The sequence below is a fragment of the Portunus trituberculatus genome, chromosome 5, assembly GCF_017591435.1.
Source record: "Portunus trituberculatus isolate SZX2019 chromosome 5, ASM1759143v1, whole genome shotgun sequence".
In the NCBI taxonomy this organism is placed as follows: Eukaryota; Metazoa; Arthropoda; class Malacostraca; order Decapoda; family Portunidae; genus Portunus; species Portunus trituberculatus.
In genome coordinates this window covers 7029077-7052564 of record NC_059259.1, presented here as the reverse complement: position 1 = coordinate 7052564, position 23488 = coordinate 7029077, and the positions used below count along the sequence as shown (strand labels likewise).

At 39.2% G+C, this 23488-nt stretch overlaps 1 protein-coding gene across 3 annotated transcripts in view; it reads right to left on the bottom strand.

The window, feature by feature from the left end:
• Positions 1–23488, bottom strand: part of LOC123516062 (vascular endothelial growth factor receptor 1-like) — a 35689-nt gene that overhangs the window by 2965 nt on the left and 9236 nt on the right. For all 3 annotated transcript variants that reach the window (XM_045275109.1, XM_045275102.1, XM_045275091.1), the window contains exons 5-22: positions 23051–23233; positions 22750–22916; positions 22096–22237; positions 19096–19257; positions 18086–18208; positions 16174–16304; positions 15448–15691; positions 14910–14986; positions 13998–14148; positions 13376–13603; positions 9523–9691; positions 6749–6863; positions 5278–5368; positions 4149–4285; positions 2900–3022; positions 2622–2728; positions 1921–2025; positions 1507–1612 (exon numbers count right to left, since the gene is read on the bottom strand). In XM_045275109.1, coding sequence (XP_045131044.1) covers positions 1507–1612; positions 1921–2025; positions 2622–2728; positions 2900–3022; positions 4149–4285; positions 5278–5368; positions 6749–6863; positions 9523–9691; positions 13376–13603; positions 13998–14148; positions 14910–14986; positions 15448–15691; positions 16174–16304; positions 18086–18208; positions 19096–19257; positions 22096–22237; positions 22750–22916; positions 23051–23233 — 2561 coding nt within the window. The remainder of the gene's footprint in view (positions 1–1506; positions 1613–1920; positions 2026–2621; positions 2729–2899; positions 3023–4148; positions 4286–5277; positions 5369–6748; positions 6864–9522; positions 9692–13375; positions 13604–13997; positions 14149–14909; positions 14987–15447; positions 15692–16173; positions 16305–18085; positions 18209–19095; positions 19258–22095; positions 22238–22749; positions 22917–23050; positions 23234–23488) is intronic.

Sequence of the window (23488 nt, the reverse complement as noted above, 5' to 3'; positions counted from 1 at the left end):
TTGATGATTTATCCCTTGGGAGTGGGTCGCCTTATATAGACACTCACCTTGATAACGTAGTCTTGTTTCTGTGGATCGGTTTCGTGGCTTAATCCAGAGATAAATACGAGATATTGAAACACCAACGCAGTCTCGTTATTATCACCAAAACCTTAAAAACATTCATGAAATCCCGTATGTGTCACTTTAAGCAGAGCCGTTTGAGTGTAGAAATCTTTTTGATATGTCACTAGAATCGTAAAAAAACACGCTTAAAATCCCTTGTCAAATCAACCAGAGGCTTTTAATGTGGTAATAGCTGCCAACTCACACTCCTACCGTCACGAAAAACTGAGACATACTGAGCTATTGACCCTTGGGGGCCTGGAGTGGGAGGATGGGTAGTACCGAAGCGCCGCTGTCTGTTTGTTAGCGTAACCACGATCGCCTTATGAATTAACATATTACTTGAAAAGAAAGTTTGCCATCCGAGTGGTATTGATACTACAGCATAGATAGGTAGAACAACTTCTATACTTATATTCGTACTAATAGTATTGATATAATTAGGTATTAAATCATGTGAATTCTGCTGGTTCCTCACTGTTAACGCGCACATTAACCACATAATATGACATTTTGATCATTAATGTTTTAACCAGGCTACGGTTTGTTACTCTACGCTTGTTTCTTCCGAATGTAACAACCATCAAACAAGCATAACCACTGTGTCTGCATGTCTGCCTCTTCCCTTCCAACCGAAAAGAATAATAAAAAAAAAAAAAAACAACGAATCGGTTCTATATGATTACTTTCCTTCATCTGACATCACAAGGCCTGGAATACTAGGTAGCTCTTCTCTTCTAAATACAACAAACTTCAAGGAACGAGTGGTTATGCAATGTTCACTGGGCGTCAGAAGAGGATAATATTTAGTTTAGTATCCCTTCAATTCTGCGATATGCGATAATTAACAGCATTATAAGTAATATATGGAGTGTCTTGAAGCATTTACAAGATGTGTGTAGATGTGGTGAAGGTTTGGTAATGTGACGTGCGTGTGTGAGTGTGTTCATTTGGGGTTTTTTTAAGTGTGCGTGTGTGTGTAATCCGTCACCACCACCACTATTACTGTTGCTACTGCTATTATTACTACTATTCCTACTACCACCACCACCACCACCACCACTACTACTACTACTACTATTACCATCATCATCACTATACTTGAGCCCCTGATGGTGGTTACGTGTCTAGGCTTGTGTATCAAGAATATGAGCTTAGGCCTTATAATCAACAGGCCTAATGACGGAAAGCTGACAACTGTGAAGACCAAAATTGTCAGCCTCCATAAAATGCCGCCCCCTCCGCCCTCCGTCACTTTTTTTTTTTTTTTTTCAGCAAGATTTCAACCTCACACATGAAAAGGAACTCCGTGATGAAATGTAGTTAGCTTTACTTGCCCCACTTCCCACCTTAATCGAATTCTTACTCTAATCACTCACTCCCGCCTCTCAGCACCCTCACCTTGCTGTCCCTTTCGGAAAGCATCTTACTCAGTCTGCTCTGAAGGGTGTTGAAGCAAGGCCTGTTCTCCGGCGCTGTGGCCCAACAGTCCAGCATCACTTGGTGCCTGACGAGGGGAGGAATCAACAGGGCAAGGATTATTGACATATCTATACTGTACATCTACTTCTTTTGCTTACATTGATTCATTTACATTTGTTTTTACTCGTCAGCTTGTCTATTTGAACCACAGGTAGAAAATTAGTTGGCTGGTTTCTTTTGTTCTGAAACTGCTGTTAACTGGTGGTCTGCTTTCCATGTGCGCGAAGAAGATGAAGAAGAAGAAACAGAAAAGAAGAAGAAGAAAAACAAGAAGAAAAAAGAAGAACTGAATAACAACAAACAACTTGAACAACAACAATAATAACAGCTTACAGTTCTCGCGTGCAGTACTTGGGGCATTCCATCCTGTATCCATTTTCCAGGGACTTGATGAAGCTCTCGTCCATTGTCACCCCGGGGAAGGGACACCGGCCCAGGCTGCGGGGAGATGCCCAATACACTGTTCCCGACACCTCAATTACTTATAACAGGCTTTAATGCGAGTTACTGACATGGCCAAAGGTGTTTCTGATACCTTAACTGCTTTTATTAGGTTTTAGTGACTATTTTCAAAGGATTTTAATGGATGTTGATGAGTTTCGAGTGTTTTAGTGATCACTGTGATGATTTAACCCTTCAGTACTGGGACACATTTTTACTTTGAGATTTGTGTATGATTAGACCATTTTATTGACATTAAGAAGGGTCTATGGTAGTCAGAAGATTAATGGCCACATTCTTCACTATTTCAATCTCCCCACATAGGTTTCTGAAGCTGTATAAAATCGCTAGATAGTAACCAGAATGAATATGGAAACGCGTCATGATACTGAAGGGGTCAAGAGTGTGATGAAGGTTGAAGTGACAGTTTAACAAGATTTCCTCATTGCTAACACCAGAGATGTTTATAAGAATCTGGTTATTAATCTTTGTGGTATTTATAAATAGTCTTGGTGAGAGAGTAAAGCGTTTCAGATTGTCGTGTTTGTTTGCCAGTTTTTCTCAGTCTGCCAGCGGTCATGTCCGTCACTCACCTGAATATCTCCCACAGCACTACGCCGTACGCCCACACGTCACTCTCAGTGGAGAAGATCCCCTCCCTCAGCGCCTCCACCGACATCCACTTGACTGGGAGTGGGGACTGGTAGAATTAAAAAGGATATTTTATACTTTGGTCTACCATTAACTAATTCGTTTTCTATGATGAATATCGTGCTCTGACTTTTTAATGTAAACTGAGTCATATATTTTTTTCTTGCTTGAATGATAGATAATAGATTCGTAATTCTAGTTAAAATCAAGATTCACTCACGTTCTTGTCTTTCTTGTAGTTGTTGTACTTGTAGATGTCCTTAGCGAGGCCGAAGTCACTGATCTTGACTAGGTTGCCCTCCGTCAGAAGCACATTTCTTGCCGCCAGGTCCCCGTGTAGCACCTGGAGGAGGAGGTGACGAGACACGGAAATCAATACCTACCTTTCGATCTAGGTCCTAGGACGTTTCTGATTGACTTGTGTATAACAGGAAAGAGGAGAGAGAGAAGACAGGAAGGAAGTAATGATGGTGGTGGTGGTGTGACTGTGTACAGAGGCAAATAAGAATGATAGAGGCTGTGAATGAGTCCCTGGAGAGATGATATATGTACCAGATGTGGGAACGTTTCTGGTTGACATTGTGTATAGCAGGAACGAAAGAGAGAGAGAGAGAGCAGTAATGATGGTGGTGGTGGTGTGGCTGTGTGGAGAGGCGAATGTAAGGAGGATGGAGGCTGTGAATGAGTTCCTAGAGAGGTGATATGTACCAGTTATGGGAGTCAGTGTTATGATGAATACTATTTTGATCTTTTTCCTACAGAATTGAGTGTTATAAATGACTTACTTAATCCCATATTTAGAAACAATTATTTTTACTATTTTTCTACTTTTTCCGACAAAATTTAGTGTTATAAAGATCTTATTTAGCTATATATCCTGAAACGACTATTTTAAAGGCCACAAAGATAATTAGTAAGGCTCTTAGTAACGTCTCTCTCACATATAATACAGAAATCCTGTTAATCTGTCCCTAGAACCATAAAAACCCTCTTAAAACTCGTATAACCTCAACTAAAACCTCTCAAAAGTAATGAAAGGCCAGGAGGAAAAGTTTTAAAATTATTTGCCTTATAGGAAATACAAAAATCTTGCTAATCTGTATCTAGAAAATTAAAAAAAACACAAAAAACTCACACAACCTTAACTGGAACCTTTTGAAATGAAGTGCAGGTGCGAAAGGAAATGTTTCAGAGCTATTTTTCTTATAAGTAAAACAGAAATCTTGCTAATCTGAAACACCATGACCACTAACCTCTTCAGTACCAAGACGCATTTTCCTATTCATTCTGCTTAGTATTTGGTGATTTTATACCTCTTCAGAAACTTACGTGGGGATTAAAATCGTGAAGACTGGCTAATAATCCTTTGACCTCCATAGACCCTTCCTAATGCAAATAAAATTGTCTAATCACACCTAAAAATCCTGGTAAAAGTGTCCCAGTACTGAAGAGGTTAAAATTAAACTAACCTTTCTGTAGGCGAGGAAGTCCATGCCCCGAGCCACTTGAAAGCCCCAGCAGAGAAGGTCCCGCGAGCACAGAGGGCGTGAAAGGCTCTCAGGATCGCAGGGCAGACTGGGCTCCTGAAGATTGTGTGTGTCCGTGACTGCCAGACGGAGAAAGGAAAATTAGTGTTTGAACGAATATTTTGATGATAATGATGTTTTTTAAGGGGAAAACAGGCCAAAAGGAGCAAGAATAGTGAAAAAAGGCCTACTTAGCTGCCAGTTCCCTTACAGATAAAGCTAAAAGACAGGGATAAATGTTTTTCATGATAATTATGATGTAGAGAGAGAGAGAGAGAGAGAGAGAGAGAGAGAGAGAGAGAGAGAGAGAGAGAGAGAGAAAAAAATAAATAAACAGAGAAATAAGAGCCTAAAAGAAGGTTTTGGGAATGGAATAGAAAAGAAATAAAGAAAAGAAAAGTCATGAGAGAAAACAAAGGAAAAGAAAATGGGAAAATAAATAAAGTAGAAGAAAATAAGGCTATGTTAGAAGACTTTGGGAGATGGAGAGAAAAAAAAAGTCATATAATAAGGAGAGAAAAATGTACTTACTGAGAGAAAAATAAATAAAAATACTGTAAATTGAATAAGTTAATGGTGTGGCAGCAAGAACATGGCGCTATCTCTACCGCCAAGAAACATTTGTAAGCCAGAGAAAGAGAGAGAGAGAGAGAGAGAGAGAGAGAGAGGGGAAAATGAGAAAGGAAAAAAAATGAAAATAAAACGAAAACAAGAACAATAAGAACTGGAAAAAAAACAAGAATAAGAACAAGAAGAGGAACGAACAGAACAAAATAAAACAAGAACAAGGAGAACGAAAAAAAGTAAAAATGAAATAGAGTAAGAAGACAAGAACAAGACAAGAAAAACAATAAGAAGAACAGGAAGAAAAACTAAAACAAAAACAAAAAGAAGAAAGAAAGGAAGAAAAGAGAAAAAGAAAAAGAAAAGAAAGAAAGAAATAAAAAGAAAAACAAAGAAGGAGAAGAAAGAAAAGAGAAAGAAAAATGAAAAAAAAGAAAAGAAAAAGAAAAACAGAAGAGGAAAATGGGAAACTTAAACACCACGAGGACAAACACACAAACACACGTACTGAGAGATAAGCAGGTCATGTCGGAACCGAGGCAAGTGTTGGCTACCGAGGCGTGGCTGACCTGACCCTGGCAACCATCCACCACAAGGGGCTGCGTCGGTGGTGGTGGTGGTGGTGGTGGTGGAGATAGTAGTAATGATGATAATGATAAAAATAGTAATAATGATAGTGATAATAGTAAACATCAAAAGCTTTAACTGGAATTAGAGGGAAAATGAGCATAAAAGAGAGAGAGAGAGAGAGAGAGAGAGAGAGAGAGAGAGAGAGAGAGAGAATAAAGCTAGACTCATTAAAATAAAAATAAATAAGTAAATGGACAAAAAAAATAACAAGTGACACCATTACTAACAATATTTTTCCCGCCAATTCTGAACTTTCTCAAACTATGATAATGAAAAGAAAAAGAAAAAAAAACAAAGTACTCAATGAAATTAAAATAAAAAGAGGAAATAAATAAAAAAAAGGAGAAAAAAACTAGTAGTCGAATTAATCTGAAAAATAAACGAATAAATAAGTAATACGAAGATACCTCTTAATTTTCGTTCACCTGCTCCAAGTTTTAATTAAGGGAAATGCGCTCAGACTCACCTTTACCTGTCCGAGCGTGGGAAAATTAAACTAAACGTAGAAGAAAATTATAATAACTGCAATTTCTTTTAATATACTGAGCTGTGTGTGTGTGTGTGTGTGTGTGTGTGTGTGTGTGTGTGTGTGTGTGTGTGTGTGTGTGTGTGTGTGTGTGTGTGTGTGTGTGTATACAGTTTTATAATCTTAATGTTTTCTTCTTTCTTTTCTCTCTCCTTTTTTTTTTCTTTTTTACTTCTTCTATTTCCTGTTGTTGTTGTTGTTGTTGTTGTTTACTTCTTCCTCATTATCATCATCACTATTCTTTTTCTTCTTTTCCTCCTCCTCCTCGTCCTCCTCCTCCTCCTCATTATCATTCCTCTCTAAGCCTCACTCATCATTCTATTTTTGTGTACAGTCCTCTTCCTCCTCTTTCTCATCCTCTTCCTCCTCCTCGTCCACCTCCTTCACCTCCTCCTCCTCCTCCTCATCATCATCAGCATTTTTTTTAACACCTTATTCATCATTCCTTTTTTTTGTTTACAGCCCTTCTCTTCTATCTCCTCTTCCTCCTCTTCCATTTCCTCTTTCTCTTCCCCCCTCGTCCACCTCCTCCTCCTTCCTTATTTACTCATCTATTTATTCTATCTTCTTTCACTTTTCATTTACTCATCTTTCTCTTATTTCTACAATTTTGGGGATACACGTGTCTAATTCTATTATTTTGTGTAGGGAAGAGATTAAAAAAAAGATTAAAAAGACCCACTTGAATGCTGGCTCTCTAAAAGGTGGAAAAGCGTCAGCCAAAAGTAGGGAGCAAATGCCTCGATACCTCCCTCTGAAAAGAAGACAAGTCGTAGGAATTAGGAAATACAGATGCAGGGAGGGAGGGAGTGCCAGAGTTTACCTGTCTAGATTGCCCAAAAGTAGACTCGGTGATGGTGGCGGCGTTGGTGGTGGTGGACTTCATTTTCCCTGGGTTGAAGATCACTCTGTCTGCGCTGATGTAAACCTTCGTGTCCCTGCGCAGATTGGAGAGGAGAGGTCAAAGAAGATTAGTTAATGGGAATGGCAGATAGGGAGAGAGTGAGGGAGAGAAAGAGAGGGTGAGAAATATATTGCTTTTTCTGGTAAGAGAAATGGATGTAGGTGGGGAGAAAGGGAAGGGAGAGAAAGGGAATGGAGAAATAAAAGTATGAAGGAAGGAAGGATGGAAGGAAGAGATGAAGGAATATAGGAAGGAAAGAAGGTGAAAGGTCAGTTGGGATAGGAAAGAACGAGAAAAAAATGAATGAAAGGAGAAAGGAAAATAGTTATAAAGGAAAGGAGGGAAGAAGAGGAAAGATCAGAAAGGATGAATGAAAATGGTGGAAGGGAAAATGAAAGAAGAAAGGAAGGAAAGAAGGTAAAAGATTGTTAATGGACAGAGAGAGAGAGAGAGAGAGAGAGAGAGAGAGAGAGAGAGAGAGAGAGAGAGAGAAGAATGGATAATTAAAGGAAGATAGACAAATGTTACTACTACTACTACTACTACTACTACCACTACAACAACAACTACTACTGGTATTGCAACTACTGTACTATGACTACTACTACTACTACTACTACTACTACTACTACTACTGCTACTACCACCACCATTACAACAACAACAACAACTACAATCACAACTAGTATACAACAACAACTACTACTACTACTACAACTACAATTACAACTACTACTGCTACCACAACAACAACAACAACAACAACAACTACTACTACTACTACTACTACTACTGGTTGATAACACACGCAGATAACTTTCATAAACAAGGAAATGAACAGCAGCGGCCTGAGAGGAAACGAAGTAAGCAAAACCTGACGAGATAAACCAGAAAAAAAAAAACAACTCCCTTAACAATATACAATGATAACAATCCACAATTTAAACTGGATTTCGCATTTTCGTAACGTCTCTCTCTCTCTCTCTCTCTCTCTCTCTCTCTCTCTCTCTCTCTCTCTCTCTCTCTCGTTATTAACTTTTTTATTTCTTTCCTTTCTTCTATCTTTCATTTTTCCTTCACCATTTCATTCATCCTTACTCATCTAACCTAACCTAAACTAACCTCTCTCTCTCTCTCTCTCTCTCTCTCTCTCTCTCTCTCTCTCTCTCTCTCTCTCTCTCTCTCTCTCTCTCTCTCTCTCTCTCTCTCTCTTGCTTTCGTTTCGTTGATTTTTGTAACTTCTTTTTTCACTCTCTTACAAATTAAAGAAGTTAGTCGTCTCACACACTCTCTCTCTCTCTCTCTCTCTCTCTCTCTCTCTCTCTCTCTCTCTCTCTCTCTCTCTCTCTCTCTCTCTCTCTCTCTCTCTCTCTCTCTCTCTCTCTCTCTCTCTCTCTCTCTCTCTACCTATTATAAGGAAGGGAAAGGAAGATTTTTTTTTTCTCTTGATATCGTACTTATAATTAATTACCTTACTATTTTTATTATTTTTTTTAAAGCTTACCCTTATATAAATTTATGGCCACTTTCAGCTTTCCTTTCCATCGCTATTTTGACTTCTCTCTCTCTCTCTCTCTCTCTCTCTCTCTCTCTCTCTCTCTCTCTCTCTCTCTCTCTCTCTCTCTCTCTCTTGTTACTGAATTCCATAACATTTTTTTTCATCATGTCTTCTTTTTCTATGTATTAATTAGGGTAAAACTTTTTCTTCCTCCTCTTTTGTATAATTAGAATTTCTTTTTCTTTTTCTATCTTTTTTTTTTAAGTTTGCTGTGTGTGTGTGTGTGTGTGTGTGTGTGTGTGAGAGAGAGAGAGAGAGAGAGAGAGAGAGAGAGAGAATAGTCTGGTTGGGGTAAGGGGCATGGGGGGTGGGTGGAGGTACTATTATTGCAGGGGGGCATTGGTTTGAGGGGAGGGGAGGGGAGTGTTGCCAGGGAGAGGTATTTTTATTGTAGGGAGAACCATTATTTTACCTCCATTTTTGTTTTTATCCTTCCTTCTATCTTTCCTTCTTTCCTTCATCTTCTTCCTTCTTTTCACCCGTTCTTTTCTCTCCTCTTCCTTCTTTTCCTCCTTCACTTCTACCGATAGTTTTTTTTTATTTCCATAAGATTTTTTTTTATTCACTCATCTAATTTGTCATTCATTTAGCTTTCATTTATTTGTTCATCGTTAGAAAGGGTCTATTTTCTTTCCTTCTGTATACTTTTATATAATTTAAGTTACCCATTACATCTACGCATTTATTTCCATCTCCGTGACTCCTTTGTTTTTTTTACTCATTTCTACCTTTTGTATTTCCATTTCTCTCTGGTCAAACGTACTCACTCACTCATATTTCCCATCTATTTCCATCTCCGTGACTTATTGTTTATTTTTTCCACTCCTTTCTGCGATTTTACTAACACAGCGGTACTTTGCGATAAGACACTTTGGGGTGGGGGTGAGGGGTTGTCTGTTACTGAGATTGGCTTGTCTCTGGAGCCCTTAAACACCCGCCCCTCGCTGCTCCTCTTTTGGTAATACATATTTTTTTTATATAATTTAAGTTACTCATTACGTCTATCTCCATCTGTCTATTTATCTATCTATCTATCTATCTAGCGCGAGGAAATATATACACTTTATCATCTTCCTTGATTTTACAACTTTGAGCGAATCTTCTCTTCTATAAAATCAAAGAAGTTAGTCATTACCTTCCTTCGTTTTCCTCCACCTCACTGCAGGATTCACATGACGATTGGCCGACGCCAGGCAGAAACTCCTCTCCGTTTTCTGCGAGCTGGTTGACGAAAGATGACTTGTGGCGCCTCATGTAGTCCAGAATATTACCGAAGCAACAGTACTCAAACACTAACATGAGGTCTGCGGGGAGAGAGAGAGAGAGAGAGAGAGAGAGAGAGACGGCACTGTGACAAATGAATGTAGCAACGAAGAAAAAAAGAAAAAAAGGAAATAAGTAGCATGAGAGAGAGAGAGAGAGAGAGAGAGAGAGAGAGAGAGAGAGAGAGAGAGAGAGAGAGAGAATTGTGGTAAGGGTGTTGAGATGAGAAATGGTAAGAGAATATAAGGAGGAGGAGGAGAAGGAGGAGGAAGAAGAAGAAGGAGAAGACGAAGAGACGTAGAGAGGAGCCTGCAGAGAGAGATAATATAGAAGAAAGAGGAGGGAAGTGATGAACGAGAGAGTTAAGAAAGAGAGAAGAGGAGGAGGAGGAGGAGGAGGAGGAGATGAAGAAGTAAAACAAGAAACAAAGGATAACAAAGAAAAAAATAGTGAATAACTGATCATTGTGAGGTTGTTTACTGTGAATTACATTAAATAATCCCGAGAGAGAGAGAGAGAGAGAGAGAGAGAGAGAGAGAGAGAGAGTAGGGAGGAGGTAAGTAAAGAAAGAACATCTGATGGAAGGAAAGTTGACCTATAATTGACCAAAGGAATCTAATTAATTGATATATGATTGGTGAGGTATGTATGTGTGTATGTAAGTATGTATGTATGCATGTATGTATGTATGTGTGTATGTATGAGGGGAATGGATGATATGAAAATGTGACAATAATAGTTGTTGATCTCTCTCTCTCTCTCTCTCTCTCTCTCTCTCTCTCTCTCTCTCTCTCTCTCTCTCTCTCTCTCTCTCTCTCTCTCTCTCTCTCTCTCTCTCTCTCTCTCTCTCTCTCTCTCTCTCTCTCTCTCTCTCTCTCTCTCTCTCTCTCTCTCTCTCTCTCTCTCTCTCTCTCTCTCTCTCTCTCTCTCTCTCTCTCTCTCTCTCTCTCTCTCTCTCTCTCTCTATTTAAGAACAAACTCATAAAATTAATTAGAGCCATTTCCTTTGTTACTTATATAAAATTACATCCACACACACACACACACACACACACACACACACACACACACACACACACACACACACACACACACACACACACACACACACACACACACACACACACACACACACAACTATCAGTGTGGGAGCGGAGTGTGGTTGCCTACGTGAGCGAATACATGGAAAAAAGTTGAGGAAGGGGAGGTGTTTGAATGACACAGAGAGACAGAGACACAGAAAACAAATATACAGCATCCCCTATAGAAATAATACCTGAAATATACAGAAGGGAGAGACAATAGAGGCAAGGAGTGTGTATAAGGTGAGGGAGGGAAGAACCGTGTAAATACAGACATAAATACAGTGAAATTACCTTATGCACTGTACTCTGGTTTTCGTTGACGTTTTTGTCTGTATAAACCTTGACACCTCAGTTAGTCTATCTTTACTGTCATTTTTGTTGTCCTTCCTAGTTCCTACATAAATAAATGCTAATAAGAGGCACTGGAGAGCGAGAGAGATATGCCTGAAGGTGAGGGAAGAGAGGGATGAAGGGGAATAAGGGTGAATGTTTAGTAGGGGCGTGAAGGAGACCACTGAACACCTGCTATAGAGATCAGAGAAGCCAGTTTGTGACAGCAGTAATAACCATCAAGGAACGATATACGAAATTAGAAAAAGAGAACGGTAGAAACAAAACTGTATTAAAACTATATGAAGGTTAAACTGAATAGGAAAAGGAATAAGGTTTTGATACAGAGTTTGGAGAAAAATGATAGAGGAAGGATTGTAAAAGAGAAAAATGAAAAAGATATAAAAGATTAGAGGAAGAAAATCGGGGAAACATAACAGCACTGGAAATATGTGGTTAAGTTGAATAGAAAAAGGAATAAAGTGTGAATGTTTTTAATATAGAGGTTGGAACAAAAAGGATTGAGGAAGCATTGTAATAGAGTAAATGAAAAAGATATGAGATTAGAGGAAGAAAATCGAGAAAACAAAACAGCACTGGAAATATATGAATGTTAAATTAAATAGGAGAAAAGAATAAAGTGTTAAGGTTTTCAATACAGATTTTGGAGAATAGTTTTGAGGAAGCATTGCAAAGAGAAAAAAAAAATGCTAAATAGGCTAAAAGAAGACCGAGAATACAGAATAGTACTGGAATGATAGAGAGGTTAAGTTGAATAGAAAAACAATAAAATGTGAAGGTTTTTAATACAGAGTTTGGAGAAAAAAGGATTGAGAAAAATAAAGTGACATTAGAGATTAGAGAAAGAGAATCGAGGAAACAGAACAGCGTTGGAATTATGTAAATATTAAGTTACAAAGAAAAGTGAATAAAGTGTTAAGGTTATCAACACAAAGATTGGAGGAAAAGGATTGAGGAAGGATTGTAAAAGAGAAAAATAAAGTGACACAGGAGGTTCAAAGAGGAGAACAGAGGAAACAGAGTACTGGAACTATATAGAGATTAAACTGAACAGGAAAAGAGATATAGTTTTAACATTTTTAATACAGAGCTTGGAAAAAACAATTGTGGAAACATTGTAGAAGAAAAAAAAGTGACATAGGAAATTAAAAGAGGACTGAGGAACAGAATACTAGAAATACATAAAAATTAAGATGAATAAAAAAAATGGATAAAATGTTAAGACTTTTTATACAGAGTGAAGAGAAAAGTTTTTTTTTTTAAGCAAGAGGGGAAAGCTGAACAAAGACAACAAAAATAATAAAAAAAGACCCCCTTCCCACTTAGTTGCCAATCCCCTTGCAGGTCCACTAGAGGTAGCCAAGGGAAGAGAATAAATATCTTGAAAAAAGTGATCGAGGAAGCAGTGTAAAAGAGAAGACGCATTACAAGAGACAACAAAGGCAAGAGAAACACAATCCAAGAAGTGACACAAAGCGAAACAAGACCAAGAAGAAATATTAGGAAAAAAGAGAGAGAGAAAAAAAAAGAACAGCAAGGAACAGCAGAGTCAAGAACTTCACGAAGCAAACAAAAGAAACAAAAAAGAAAGAAATACCGCAAGAGACAACACAACCAAGCAATGCACTATTTAGAAACACAAAGCCAGGCACAGTAAACCACGAGGAGAAACACTGACTGCCAACACGCGATACTGAAAATCTTGACCCCTTCAGTACTGGGACACATTTTCACCTTGAGATTTGTGTGCGATTAGACCATTTTATTGACATTAGGAAAGGTCTATGGAGGTCAGAAGATTAATGGCCATAATCTTTACTATTTCAACCCCTTTAATACTGGGACACATTTTTACTTTAAGATTTGTGAACGATTAGACCATTTTGTTGACATTAAGAAAGGTCTATGGAGGTTAGGAGATTAATGGCCCAGATCTTTACTACCTTAATTCATTCAGTACTAGGACACATTTTTACCTTGAGATTTTTGAACGATTAGACCATTTTATTGATATTAGGAAAGGTCTATGGAGGACTGAAGATTAATAGCCACAGTCTTCATTATTTTAATCCCTTCAGTACTGGAACACATTTTTATCTTGATATTTGTGTGCGATTAGACCATTTTATTGACATTAGGATGTGGCTATGGAGCTCAAAATATTAATAGCCAGAGTCTTCACTATTTAATCTCCATATGAGTTTCTGAATCTGTAAATATCACCAAATAGTAAGCAGAGTGAATATGGAAACGCGTCATGGTACTGAAAATCTTTAAAAAAAATCTTACCTTTCTTGTGGATGTTCTTCGTGCACGTGGCCACAAGGTTCACAATATTCACGTGCTTGCCAATATGCATCAGGATCTTGAGCTCAGACTGCAGGGCCAACAGCTGGGTCTTGTCACTCCTGGCCCTGATCATCTTCACAGCCACTGTCACGTTAGTCTCCCCAGAGCTCAAGTCTGCCACTGTTGCTCTGTACACTCGCCCGAACGCCCCGCACCCCAGCATCTTGCCTGACGGTGGAGGAAAATTCAACTCGATTTTTTTTTTTTTTTTTTGTCAAATGTGATCTTACTTGAAATAGAAAAATAAATCACGAAAGACAAGAACACATCAGGCAATAACATAATAAATAAATAAAGAAAGAAAGAAAGAAAGAAATGAAGAAAGAAATAAAGAAAGAAATAAAAAAAGAAAGAAAAACTACACAAACTTTGAATAAAAAGAGAAAAGAAAAGAAAAAGGGGAAAGAAAATATACGATCCAGACACACACACACACACACACACACACACACACACACACACACACACACACACGGACACATCAGGGAGTACCGAACCAAAGGCAACACTCCCAACCAGAGCAACTCAACATAACAAAAGCGACACAAAACGAAGACGGTACCAAAAGTAATCTGGTGTCTGGAGATCTCGAACTTTGGCTTGAAGGGAAGGAGGTGCGCCTGGTCCCTGAGGCTAAGTGATGTGTTAAGCGCCTTCACGTTGCCCTCCTTCCATGCCCTGGCAGCCTGCAGCGAGTATTTGTAGCTCCTCCACTGCGGGAGACGCGAATGTACAGTGAAGTTTCTGATGTTGGGAGTTTATGGATAGTAAAACCAACACATTTATAAGCAGAGAGAGAGAGAGAGAGAGAGAGAGAGAGAGAGAGAGAGAGAGAGAGAGAGAGAGAGAGAGAGAGAGTGTGTGTGTGTGTGTGTGTGTGTGTGTGTGTGTGTGTGAGAGTGTTTACTTATACAACAATGGATAGTTATCAGTTTGTGTATTTTTGCTGTCACGTGTTATATTTTGTCTCTTTCCTAATCGAATACTTTACAATAATGGTTAAATGTCTTCCAGTATTGTATTTTTATTTGATATTGATTGCATTAGTTAATTATTCCCTATGTATAAGTTTATCTTTATTATTGTCATCGTTGTGTGTGTAATTCACCTCAGTCGCTTGCTGGTCACCCAGCCAGTCTACCCCATTACGGAGCGAGCTTAGAGCTCATAGACCGATCTTCGGGTAGGACTGAGACCCCAACACACTCCACACACCGGGAAAGCGAGGTCACAACCCCTCGAGTTACATTCCGTACCTATTTACTGCTAGGTGAACACACCCCACACATTAAGAGGCTTGCCCATTTGCCTTGCCGCCTCCGTGATTCGAACCCTGACCCTCTCGAGTGTGAGTCGAGCGTGCTAACCACTACACTACGCGGTGTGTGTGTGTGTGTGTGTGTGTGTGTGTGTGTGTGTGTGTGTGTGTGTGTGTGTGTGTGTGTGTGTGTGTGTGTGTGTGTGTGTGACTCACCTGGTTGTAAAGACACCATCCTATCAACGCCACTACCAGCACACCAGCCACCGCCAGCGCCACAATCAACTTGGAAACTGGAAAGGAAAAGCAGTGGTGATGTGATGGACTGTGTCACCATCCCGCGTCACAACGGAGTCACAAATCAGTGGTTACTTTTCATATATTGTGTTTTCATCAATGTAGTTTTTTTTTTCCCTCTCAAGTAAGAGTTTTAAATCGTGTTTTGTTTTAATCGATAGTTTTCTTAATGCATCGTTCATGAGATAAGGAATGAGTTGAGTTTAACCTGTCAGACTTTCAAGAATAGATACATTTTTTGCTGCTGCTGTTGCTCTTACTACTACTATTACCACCACCACCTGCAACAACACCAACATCACCAACAATAGCAATACCACCACCCAAAACAACACTAACACCATCACCACCACGAACACCACCACTAACAACAACAACAACTACTACTACTACTACTACTACTACTACTACTACTACTACTACTACTATTTCTACTACAACCACCACCACTACTCACCATGCTTAGGAACTGAAGTGTGTGGGCGTAGGAACTCCACCTTGTACCACACCAGGAGACTGCCGGCCCTGTTCTCCACCTCACACACGTACAATCCTTCATCCTGCACTCGTCCCTTCAATATCGTCAGGTAATGACTGTCACCTCCTCCTTCTCTTTCTTCTCCTCCTTCTCGTTCTTTATCAATATCGTCCTTGTATTCCCTTTCCTCGTCCACCTTCTTTTGTTTGATTTCCTCTCCATCCTGCAAATACTCATGGGTAAATAATGCTATGGGTACTCTGGGAGGTTATATATTTGCTTAAGTGATGAAAAAGTTGATTAAAAAGTCTTATTTGTCGAAAAGTATATTAACAATTCAGTCTATGGGAAGAAGTTGTGTGTGTGTGTGTGTGTGTGTGTGTGTGTGTGTGTGTGTGTGTGTGTGTGTGTGTGTGTTATGAATGATGTATGTAAGTATATGCTTGACTCTTTGGATTCATAAGCTATTAAGGTTTAAATATGTATTGCTGTTTGGGTTTGTACTGTAGCTACCGTGTGTGTGTGTGGGGGGGGGGGAGGAAAAAGAAGGAAGAAGAAAAAAAATTATAGAATGATAAAAGATAAGAAAATGAATATAGAAAGAAAACAAAAGGTAATGAATACATAAAAAGGTCAGATAAGTAAACACACACACACACACACACACACACACACACACACACACACACACACACACACACACACCTTGGTCCACCTGTATCGCGGCTCGGGAACACCTGTGGCCTCGCAGGTGAATGTCAGAGTCTCCTGGTGGTGAAGGCGATGTGTTGTGTTGGGTGTTCTGTTGTCTGACACCCACGTCGGCTTCTTCATGGCTGTCGCGGACCAAACAGGCGATGGTGATGTGGAAATTAGACGTAGAATAAATATATACGTAAATGGATAAGGTAATAAGTGGATAAGTGAATCAAATGTGGTGGATTTGCGCTGAATTATGGATATGTGTTTTTCTTATTTTATTAACTTTTTTATTAACTTATTCAATATTCCTAAACCAATTTTTCTGTATGTGTTCTTTCGGCATTAAAAAAAAAAAAAAAACATTTTCTATTTTTTCTTTTTCTTTTCTTTTTTTTTTTTTTTTCTTGTACCTTATCTGCTTTTTTTTTTTTTGGGCCACGTGTTTATTTGTATCTCTAGAAGCACTTAATAGGTGTACTTTTAAACACATTTTATATTACTTGTTAAATGTATTTTGCCCACAGTGTATATGTATTGTAAGAATTATACCTTTTTCCAATTTTAATTCTTAAGACTCGGCTAAGAAACATAAAGAAATAGAAACTACTCAATAAACTGCTTTACGCGGCATGGGTAACAAACATACAATAAACAACTCAAAAGGTGTTGTCTCGCATAGCCCTGAGTGTGTTGACAAGCCACGCTCAGCACCAATGAAGGGCACGGCGGTCTTTCCAGAGTTGTGGCCACAGTGAGGTTTATTTCTGCTCCCAAATGAGATAATTTTCGCCCAATTGCACCACCTCTCCTCCCTCTTGGTCTGCGCCCATTAGAGGTCGCCACAGCAGATCAGTGTAATGACTCGCACTGGCCTCGCGTTGCCTGAGTCGTGGCGTACGTTCGATGGTGAAATTTCGTGGTATAGGACTCATAACATGGGTGACGTAAGCATGGAGACTGACAACTAAGTAGGCCTTATTTTCACTCTTCATGTTGCTCTTTGCCAGCTTTCCCCTCTTACATAAAAAAAAAAACTAAACTCCGAGGGTAGAAAAGAATTGATCGGTTTAAACTTGAAAAATTTAGGCTCAGGAGAGACATAGGAAGAAATTAGTGGTTAAAATAAAGTGGGATGGATTCACGTTGTCATTAAGGAATACTAAAAGAAGGTTATAGAAATTTACGAATGAAGGCGATAGGAGGAAATCAGATATGTTTCATGAAGGGACTGCCACGTGTAGGACTGATGGCTTCTTGCAGCTTCCCTTATTTACTGATTTTCTTATAATTACATGCCATGACATAATTATCAAATTGTTACGATATAAATGTTAGAAAAAGATATAAAAATTATGTGAATACCTGGTCTTTGCAGCTTCCCTTATTTACTGATGTTCTGATGTTCTTATGGTCAGTCTATCACTCCCTCACATGAATGACCCAGTGTTCCCATGATGTTCTGAGGCAGACAACACATTGTTACTGTCTCTGCCCCTGAAACACTAGAACTCGGGAGACGTTTCTCGATTTTCCTTGCAAGTAAAAAAAGGAAAGAAAATATCCGACGACCCAATTTTACCCAGCGGCTGTATCTTACTCATCCTGGTGGTAGTGGTAGTGGTAGTGGTGGTGGTGGTGGTGGTGGTGGTGGTGGTGGTGAAGGAGGTGAGAGAAATTAAACCTTTCATCGGATTTCATAGTTTCATATTTTCGCGCAACAAAAAAAAAAAAAAAAAAAGAAAAAAAAAAAAAGAAAAGTCAATCGAGTATTTTTTCCTTAAGATTTTGCTATGTCTATTTATATATCTAGTGGATTTATTTACCAATTATCAACACACACACACACACACACACACACACACACACACATACACGTGCAAGTTAAAACAAACCATTAACCTGCTCCAAGACTCACCTTTTACCTGGAGATCAATCACAGTCACCTTCTTCTTGCCCGCCATGCAGGTGTAATTACGTGCATCCGTGACCAGCACAGGTGAGAAGGACAACGCCACGGTCTGCAGGTAAGCTGAGGAGGCTGTGGAGAGAGAGAGAGAGAGAGAGAGAGAGAGAGAGAGAGAGAGAGAGAGAGAGAGAGAGAGAGAGAGAGAGAGAGAGAGAGAGAGAGAGAGAGAGAGAGAGAGAGAGAGAGAGAGAGAGAGAGAGAGAGAGAGAGAGAATGGAAAAGAAATGTGATGTGACTGTGAATGTGTGTATTAATAATAGTAGTAGTAGTAGTAGTAGTAGTAGTAGTAGTAGTAGTAATCTGCGTGGACTGAATAATACAATGTGATAATTCCCGCCATATACTTAAAATGAAAAAATGGCAAACTTCTCCCCTAGAGTTAGTGAAATGCGGCACGCTCTCTCCGTAGACTTAAGCCGCGGGCCAATTTGAAGCAACTCGAAAAGGAAAAGAAACCGCGACTCTGCATATATACTCAGATTCTTGCCATAATTTGTTCATCTCTCCCTTGCCTGAGGTTCAAAATTGTCTTAAAAATTATTGAAATATGTGGGTGAGGTTTTGGGGTATTTGATGGGGAAGGAAAAAGAAAAAAAAAAAACTTGTCAGGCAAAAAATGAAGTTAAGGAAGATAAATATAATGATAATAATTTGGGCAGCAATGACATTAATCCATCTACCTGCAGTTTATACTATGCTTAGATCTTACCCATTCATTTTAGTTGCCCAAAAAGAACGAAAAGAGGAAGAAGTAGAAGAACAACAACGATGATAACAATAATTACCACTACTACCACTATTGTTGCTGCTCCTTTTCCTCCTCTTCCTCTTCATACTACTGAAATTGCTACTACTACTACTACTACTACTACTACTACTACTACTACTACTACTACAACCACCACCACTAGCACCATTATCTCTACCACCACCAGTACCAACCCAAACATAACACTTACATCTGATCTGCTTGGTGGCTTTCCCCCGCGTTGCGTTGATCCAGGCGACGGGAGGATGGTCTGCTGCCTTGGCTACACTGAAGTGGCAAGGCAGAGTCACGTTGTCTCCCTCTATGCAGTAGTGGGTGTGTATTGCCCGGTGCTCTTCCAGCGATGTGGCGTCTGGATGTAGAAAGAGGAGGGGAAGGAGGATGAGGATGATGAAGAGGAGGAGGAGAAGGAAAAGGAAGAGAAGAAGGAGGATATGAAAGAAAAAATAAAGGAAGGAAGATAGAAGAAGAGGGAGAAGTAGAAGAAAAGAAAAGAGAAGATAGAAAGCAATAAGAAAACAGCAGATGTTAATAGTTATCTCTGCCACAGACTCCGAACCTGATTAAACATTAGCCGGGCAGTCTCAAAAACAAAGAAAAAAGCGTCCTGACTTTATTATTTTTACCTAACCTCATCAAATTTTGCATGTAGACCCTTATTAGCGATGCGCATAGACCCATGAAGTGACAGAGTCTATGGTATGAGCTTTTGTTTTATTATCGCGCCCTTTCATACCCAGAAATGTAAACAGTCACATTATTCGTGTGTTGTTACGATTCTTGAGTTTGTGTTGAGTTGTGTTGTGTTTCTAAGTGTTTCCTTCACCTGATTGAGTTTGTGTTGTGTTGTGTTGTGTTTCTAAGTGTTTTCTTCACCTGATTGAGTTTGTGTTGTGTTGTGTTGTGTTTCTAAGTGTTTCCTTCACCTGATTGAGTTTGTGTTGTGTTGTGTTGTGTGTCTAAGTGTTTTCTTCACCTGATTGAGTTTGTGTTGTGTTGTGTTGTGTTTCTAAGTGTTTCCTTCACCTGATTGAGTTTGTGTTGTGTTGTGTTGTGTTTCTAAGTGTTTCCTTCACCTGATTGAGTTTGTGTTGTGTTGTGTTGTGTGTCTAAGTGTTTCCTTCACCTGATTGAGTTTGTGTTGTGTTGTGTTGTGTGTCTAAGTGTTTTCTTCACCTGATTGAGTTTGTGTTGTGCTGTGTTGTGTTTCTAAGTGTTTCCTTCTGAATAATGAGTTGCCCCGCGTCTCTACCTGAGCCACTGTGAGTTTTGAGGTGAAATTGAGGGAAAATAAGGCGAGAAAAGCTTATTTACTATATTCGTACTTTTTTCCCTGCTTGTGATTGATAATGTGACTAACTAAATATTTCTTCTTTTATTGTATTTACATGTTTTGATGTTGCTGGGGAGGGGAATGACAGAGACGTACGAGGGAAATGAGGGTGTTAGTAATTATTATAAAGTAAATATGCCAATGCTTTATTTGTTCGTGTTTGTCTTACTTTATTTACAGTTACGCATTATATTTTCTATTCTTTATATTCTTACTGTTCCATCCTCATGTACTTAGCTTGCCACAACGCACTGTAGCAAAATGTAGTTAAACTCTTTTTAAACAAGTAACGGTCAAGAAATGATTTTTTTTTTTTATGGCGATTATCCTTAACTATTTCATTTACCGCTTATATAATATTTTATTAGAAATCTGAAGAAAGAAGTTCTACAATATAGCAGAGTTTATTTTAGTAATTATTGCTAAGGTAATCGAAATTGTTGTAATAAACTAAAAGAGTTATAAACGAAACAAATCCTGTCCACGGTCCGAGTGTAGGTTGGGCTTCCTCACTCGGGGCTACGGTTTCCTAGCGGGTGGGCTTTGAGATAGGAGGTACCACAAAAAGTATCCCCTTTAGCCCAGAAATTCCCGTGAAAAGCCCACATGGTATAGATAAGAAAACAATGCAGACACTTTTTTTTTCACTTCAACTCATCATATTCTGTCAATGATCTCTTTGATTAGGCGTTGAGATGGTGTTTAGACTCACCAATCATTCCTAAGTGTAACGATATGAAACAAATGTTCTAACCAAAGTATGAAATGTACTAAGTAAAATAAGAAAGAGAATGGAAGGTAGAGAACTTTGCCCGCCTATGTGACGCGCTGTTGAGAAAAAAAAAAAAAAAACTTTGATACACGTGAAGCATCCACACTCTTTGTCTTTACCTAAACATTAAATACTGAAAATAAAGATAACAATAGTCACACTCATGATAATAATAATAATAACAATAACAATAATAATAATAATAATGATAATGATAATAGTAATAATAATAATAAATAGACAGTGACAGTTTCCTACACTCACCACCGTCACTCGCCACTCACCTCTCCCACACTCATTCATTCCTCTCTCATTCATTGCTCTCTTCACACAGTTCATCCACTCCAGGCGAGACTTTCCTCCTGACGTTTACCAAGTACATTCTGATCTTACCATCCTCTTTACTGGTCTACTCTCCTCAATCCTCTTCTCCACACACCCAGACCACCTTAGCACACACTGATCTGCTCGTCCACCCAACTTTCTCAATATTAGTTACTAAATATATTCCTCAAACACTTTTTTTTTTTCTCCCTTTCCTCTCCGTTACTCCATTATTCCAAACAGAACAGTGGGATGTAACTATTTAACTTCGTCTTTACACCTCGATCAATTTGCCTTTGTTTATCAACCTTTCTCAATCCACAAAGTACGTTTCCTCTTTCCACACAATCTCAGCTCCTCCTTCCACCAAAACTGTCGATACCTGAAATACTTGAGATAATCCACCGCTTCCAGCTGTTCTCTATTTAGTCTCACACCCATCATTCTACTACCAGTCTCTCTCTCTCTCTCTCTCTCTCTCTCTCTCTCTCTCTCTCTCTCTCTCTCTCTCTCTCTCTCTCTCTCTCTCTGTTTGCCACCCTCCCTCCCTCTCTCCCTCCTTCCCTCGCTTTCTTTCTCTTACCCTCCTCCTCCCCTCCATTCTCTCTCTCTCTCTCTCTCTCTCTCTCTCTCTCTCTCTCTCTCTCTCTCGAGCATTTCATTATTTTACTTTTACCAATATTAACTTTGACCTTCCTCCTCCTACAAACACTGCAAAACTCCTTCAGTCTCATCAACAACAATTTCTTTTCAGCCTTTACCTGAAACATACACCTGAAGACTACTGGAATGCCTCCCCTCGTCACTAGCAGCTTCACAGGTAAGATTCATCACAGGTGTGTCTGAAGGGACGCGAACCAGCCACTCTTTACTCACTTTTGTCCTTCTGATTGCAGTCACCCCCTGGGAAATGAACAGAAAACGAGGAATTGACTTACTTTGTGACTAGAGTGCAAAATATCCGGTTTCAATGGAAAGGATAGTGGGAGGTGACTGATTAAGTTAGGAATGGCATTTTCAGAGAGAGAGAGAGAGTGGGAGAGAATGGATGAAGAAATAAGGAAAACAAAAGTAGAAGGTTAAGGATAAAGTTAAGAATAAGAGAAACAATAGGAGAGGTAATGAAGAAAAAGTTAAAGTTAGATGAAGAAGACTGAGAGCTGAGAAAAGAGAAATTAAAAAAAAAAAAAATAAAACGAGAAAATTAAAGGCTAAGGTGGAAAGAACATGAAGAGAAGATACAAAATAAGATAAACAAAACAAAATTTAACATTAATAATAGCTTGGCAAATAAAACTGACCTACCTTTCCTTTTATAAACTTTTCTTTTTTAACTTTTTTTTTTTTTTTTTGTCAAGGGAGCAAAAAAGCGAACATTCTTTTCTCTTTTTTCCCCCTAAAGATAGTAAATTTACCTCTAAGACTTCTACGCAGGTGTCATTAGAACCAGTAGCACAGGTGTCGAGGGCCAGGGAAGGTGGAGGGTTTCCAAAGGCGGTGCAGGAGGCTGTGATGGTGGTGTTGAGAAGGGCGTAACTCTCTGTGGTCCCCTTAACAGATAGCTGGGTCTTTTGTGGGGGAACTGTGAAGGAAAGAGTGGTAATAATATTCAAGAGAGGTGCTGGCCAAGGAAAGAGAAAAAAAAAAAGCAGAGTAGGCTACTGACCAAGCGTAACAAAAATTAAGAGAAAAAAGCGCCACTTGCTAATGACTCACACTTTGGAGAGAAGGAAGTGGTGACGCTGAGAGTAGCAAAGTATGGCGTTTGGAGGCGAAGTGTGTAGTTCCCGACGTCATTCACAGTGAAGCCTTTCCTTATTCTGAGACTGAGCTCCCTGTACTGGCATTGCTCCCTCCTGCTGCTGATATCGGTGCAAATGCCGGTTTCTAGTTTTGATCCTGAAAGTATAACAACATCAGAAGGTAACAGAACCCATCTGGTCCACACGTAGCAGTCTTGCGTGAGACACATCCATCGGTTTTCATCTGTCAGTAGCTGGAGTGAGTGGCCTTCATGTCACCCACAACGGTAAATATGTAGCACGGAGGTTACTGAGTAGAGGGACAGGGCTTACCGTAAATGTTGGGCTTAATTTCGCACTTGTTTCTAAATGTGCTTAGTATAACGTTTAGCACTTCGAAAAGTTAAGCAGT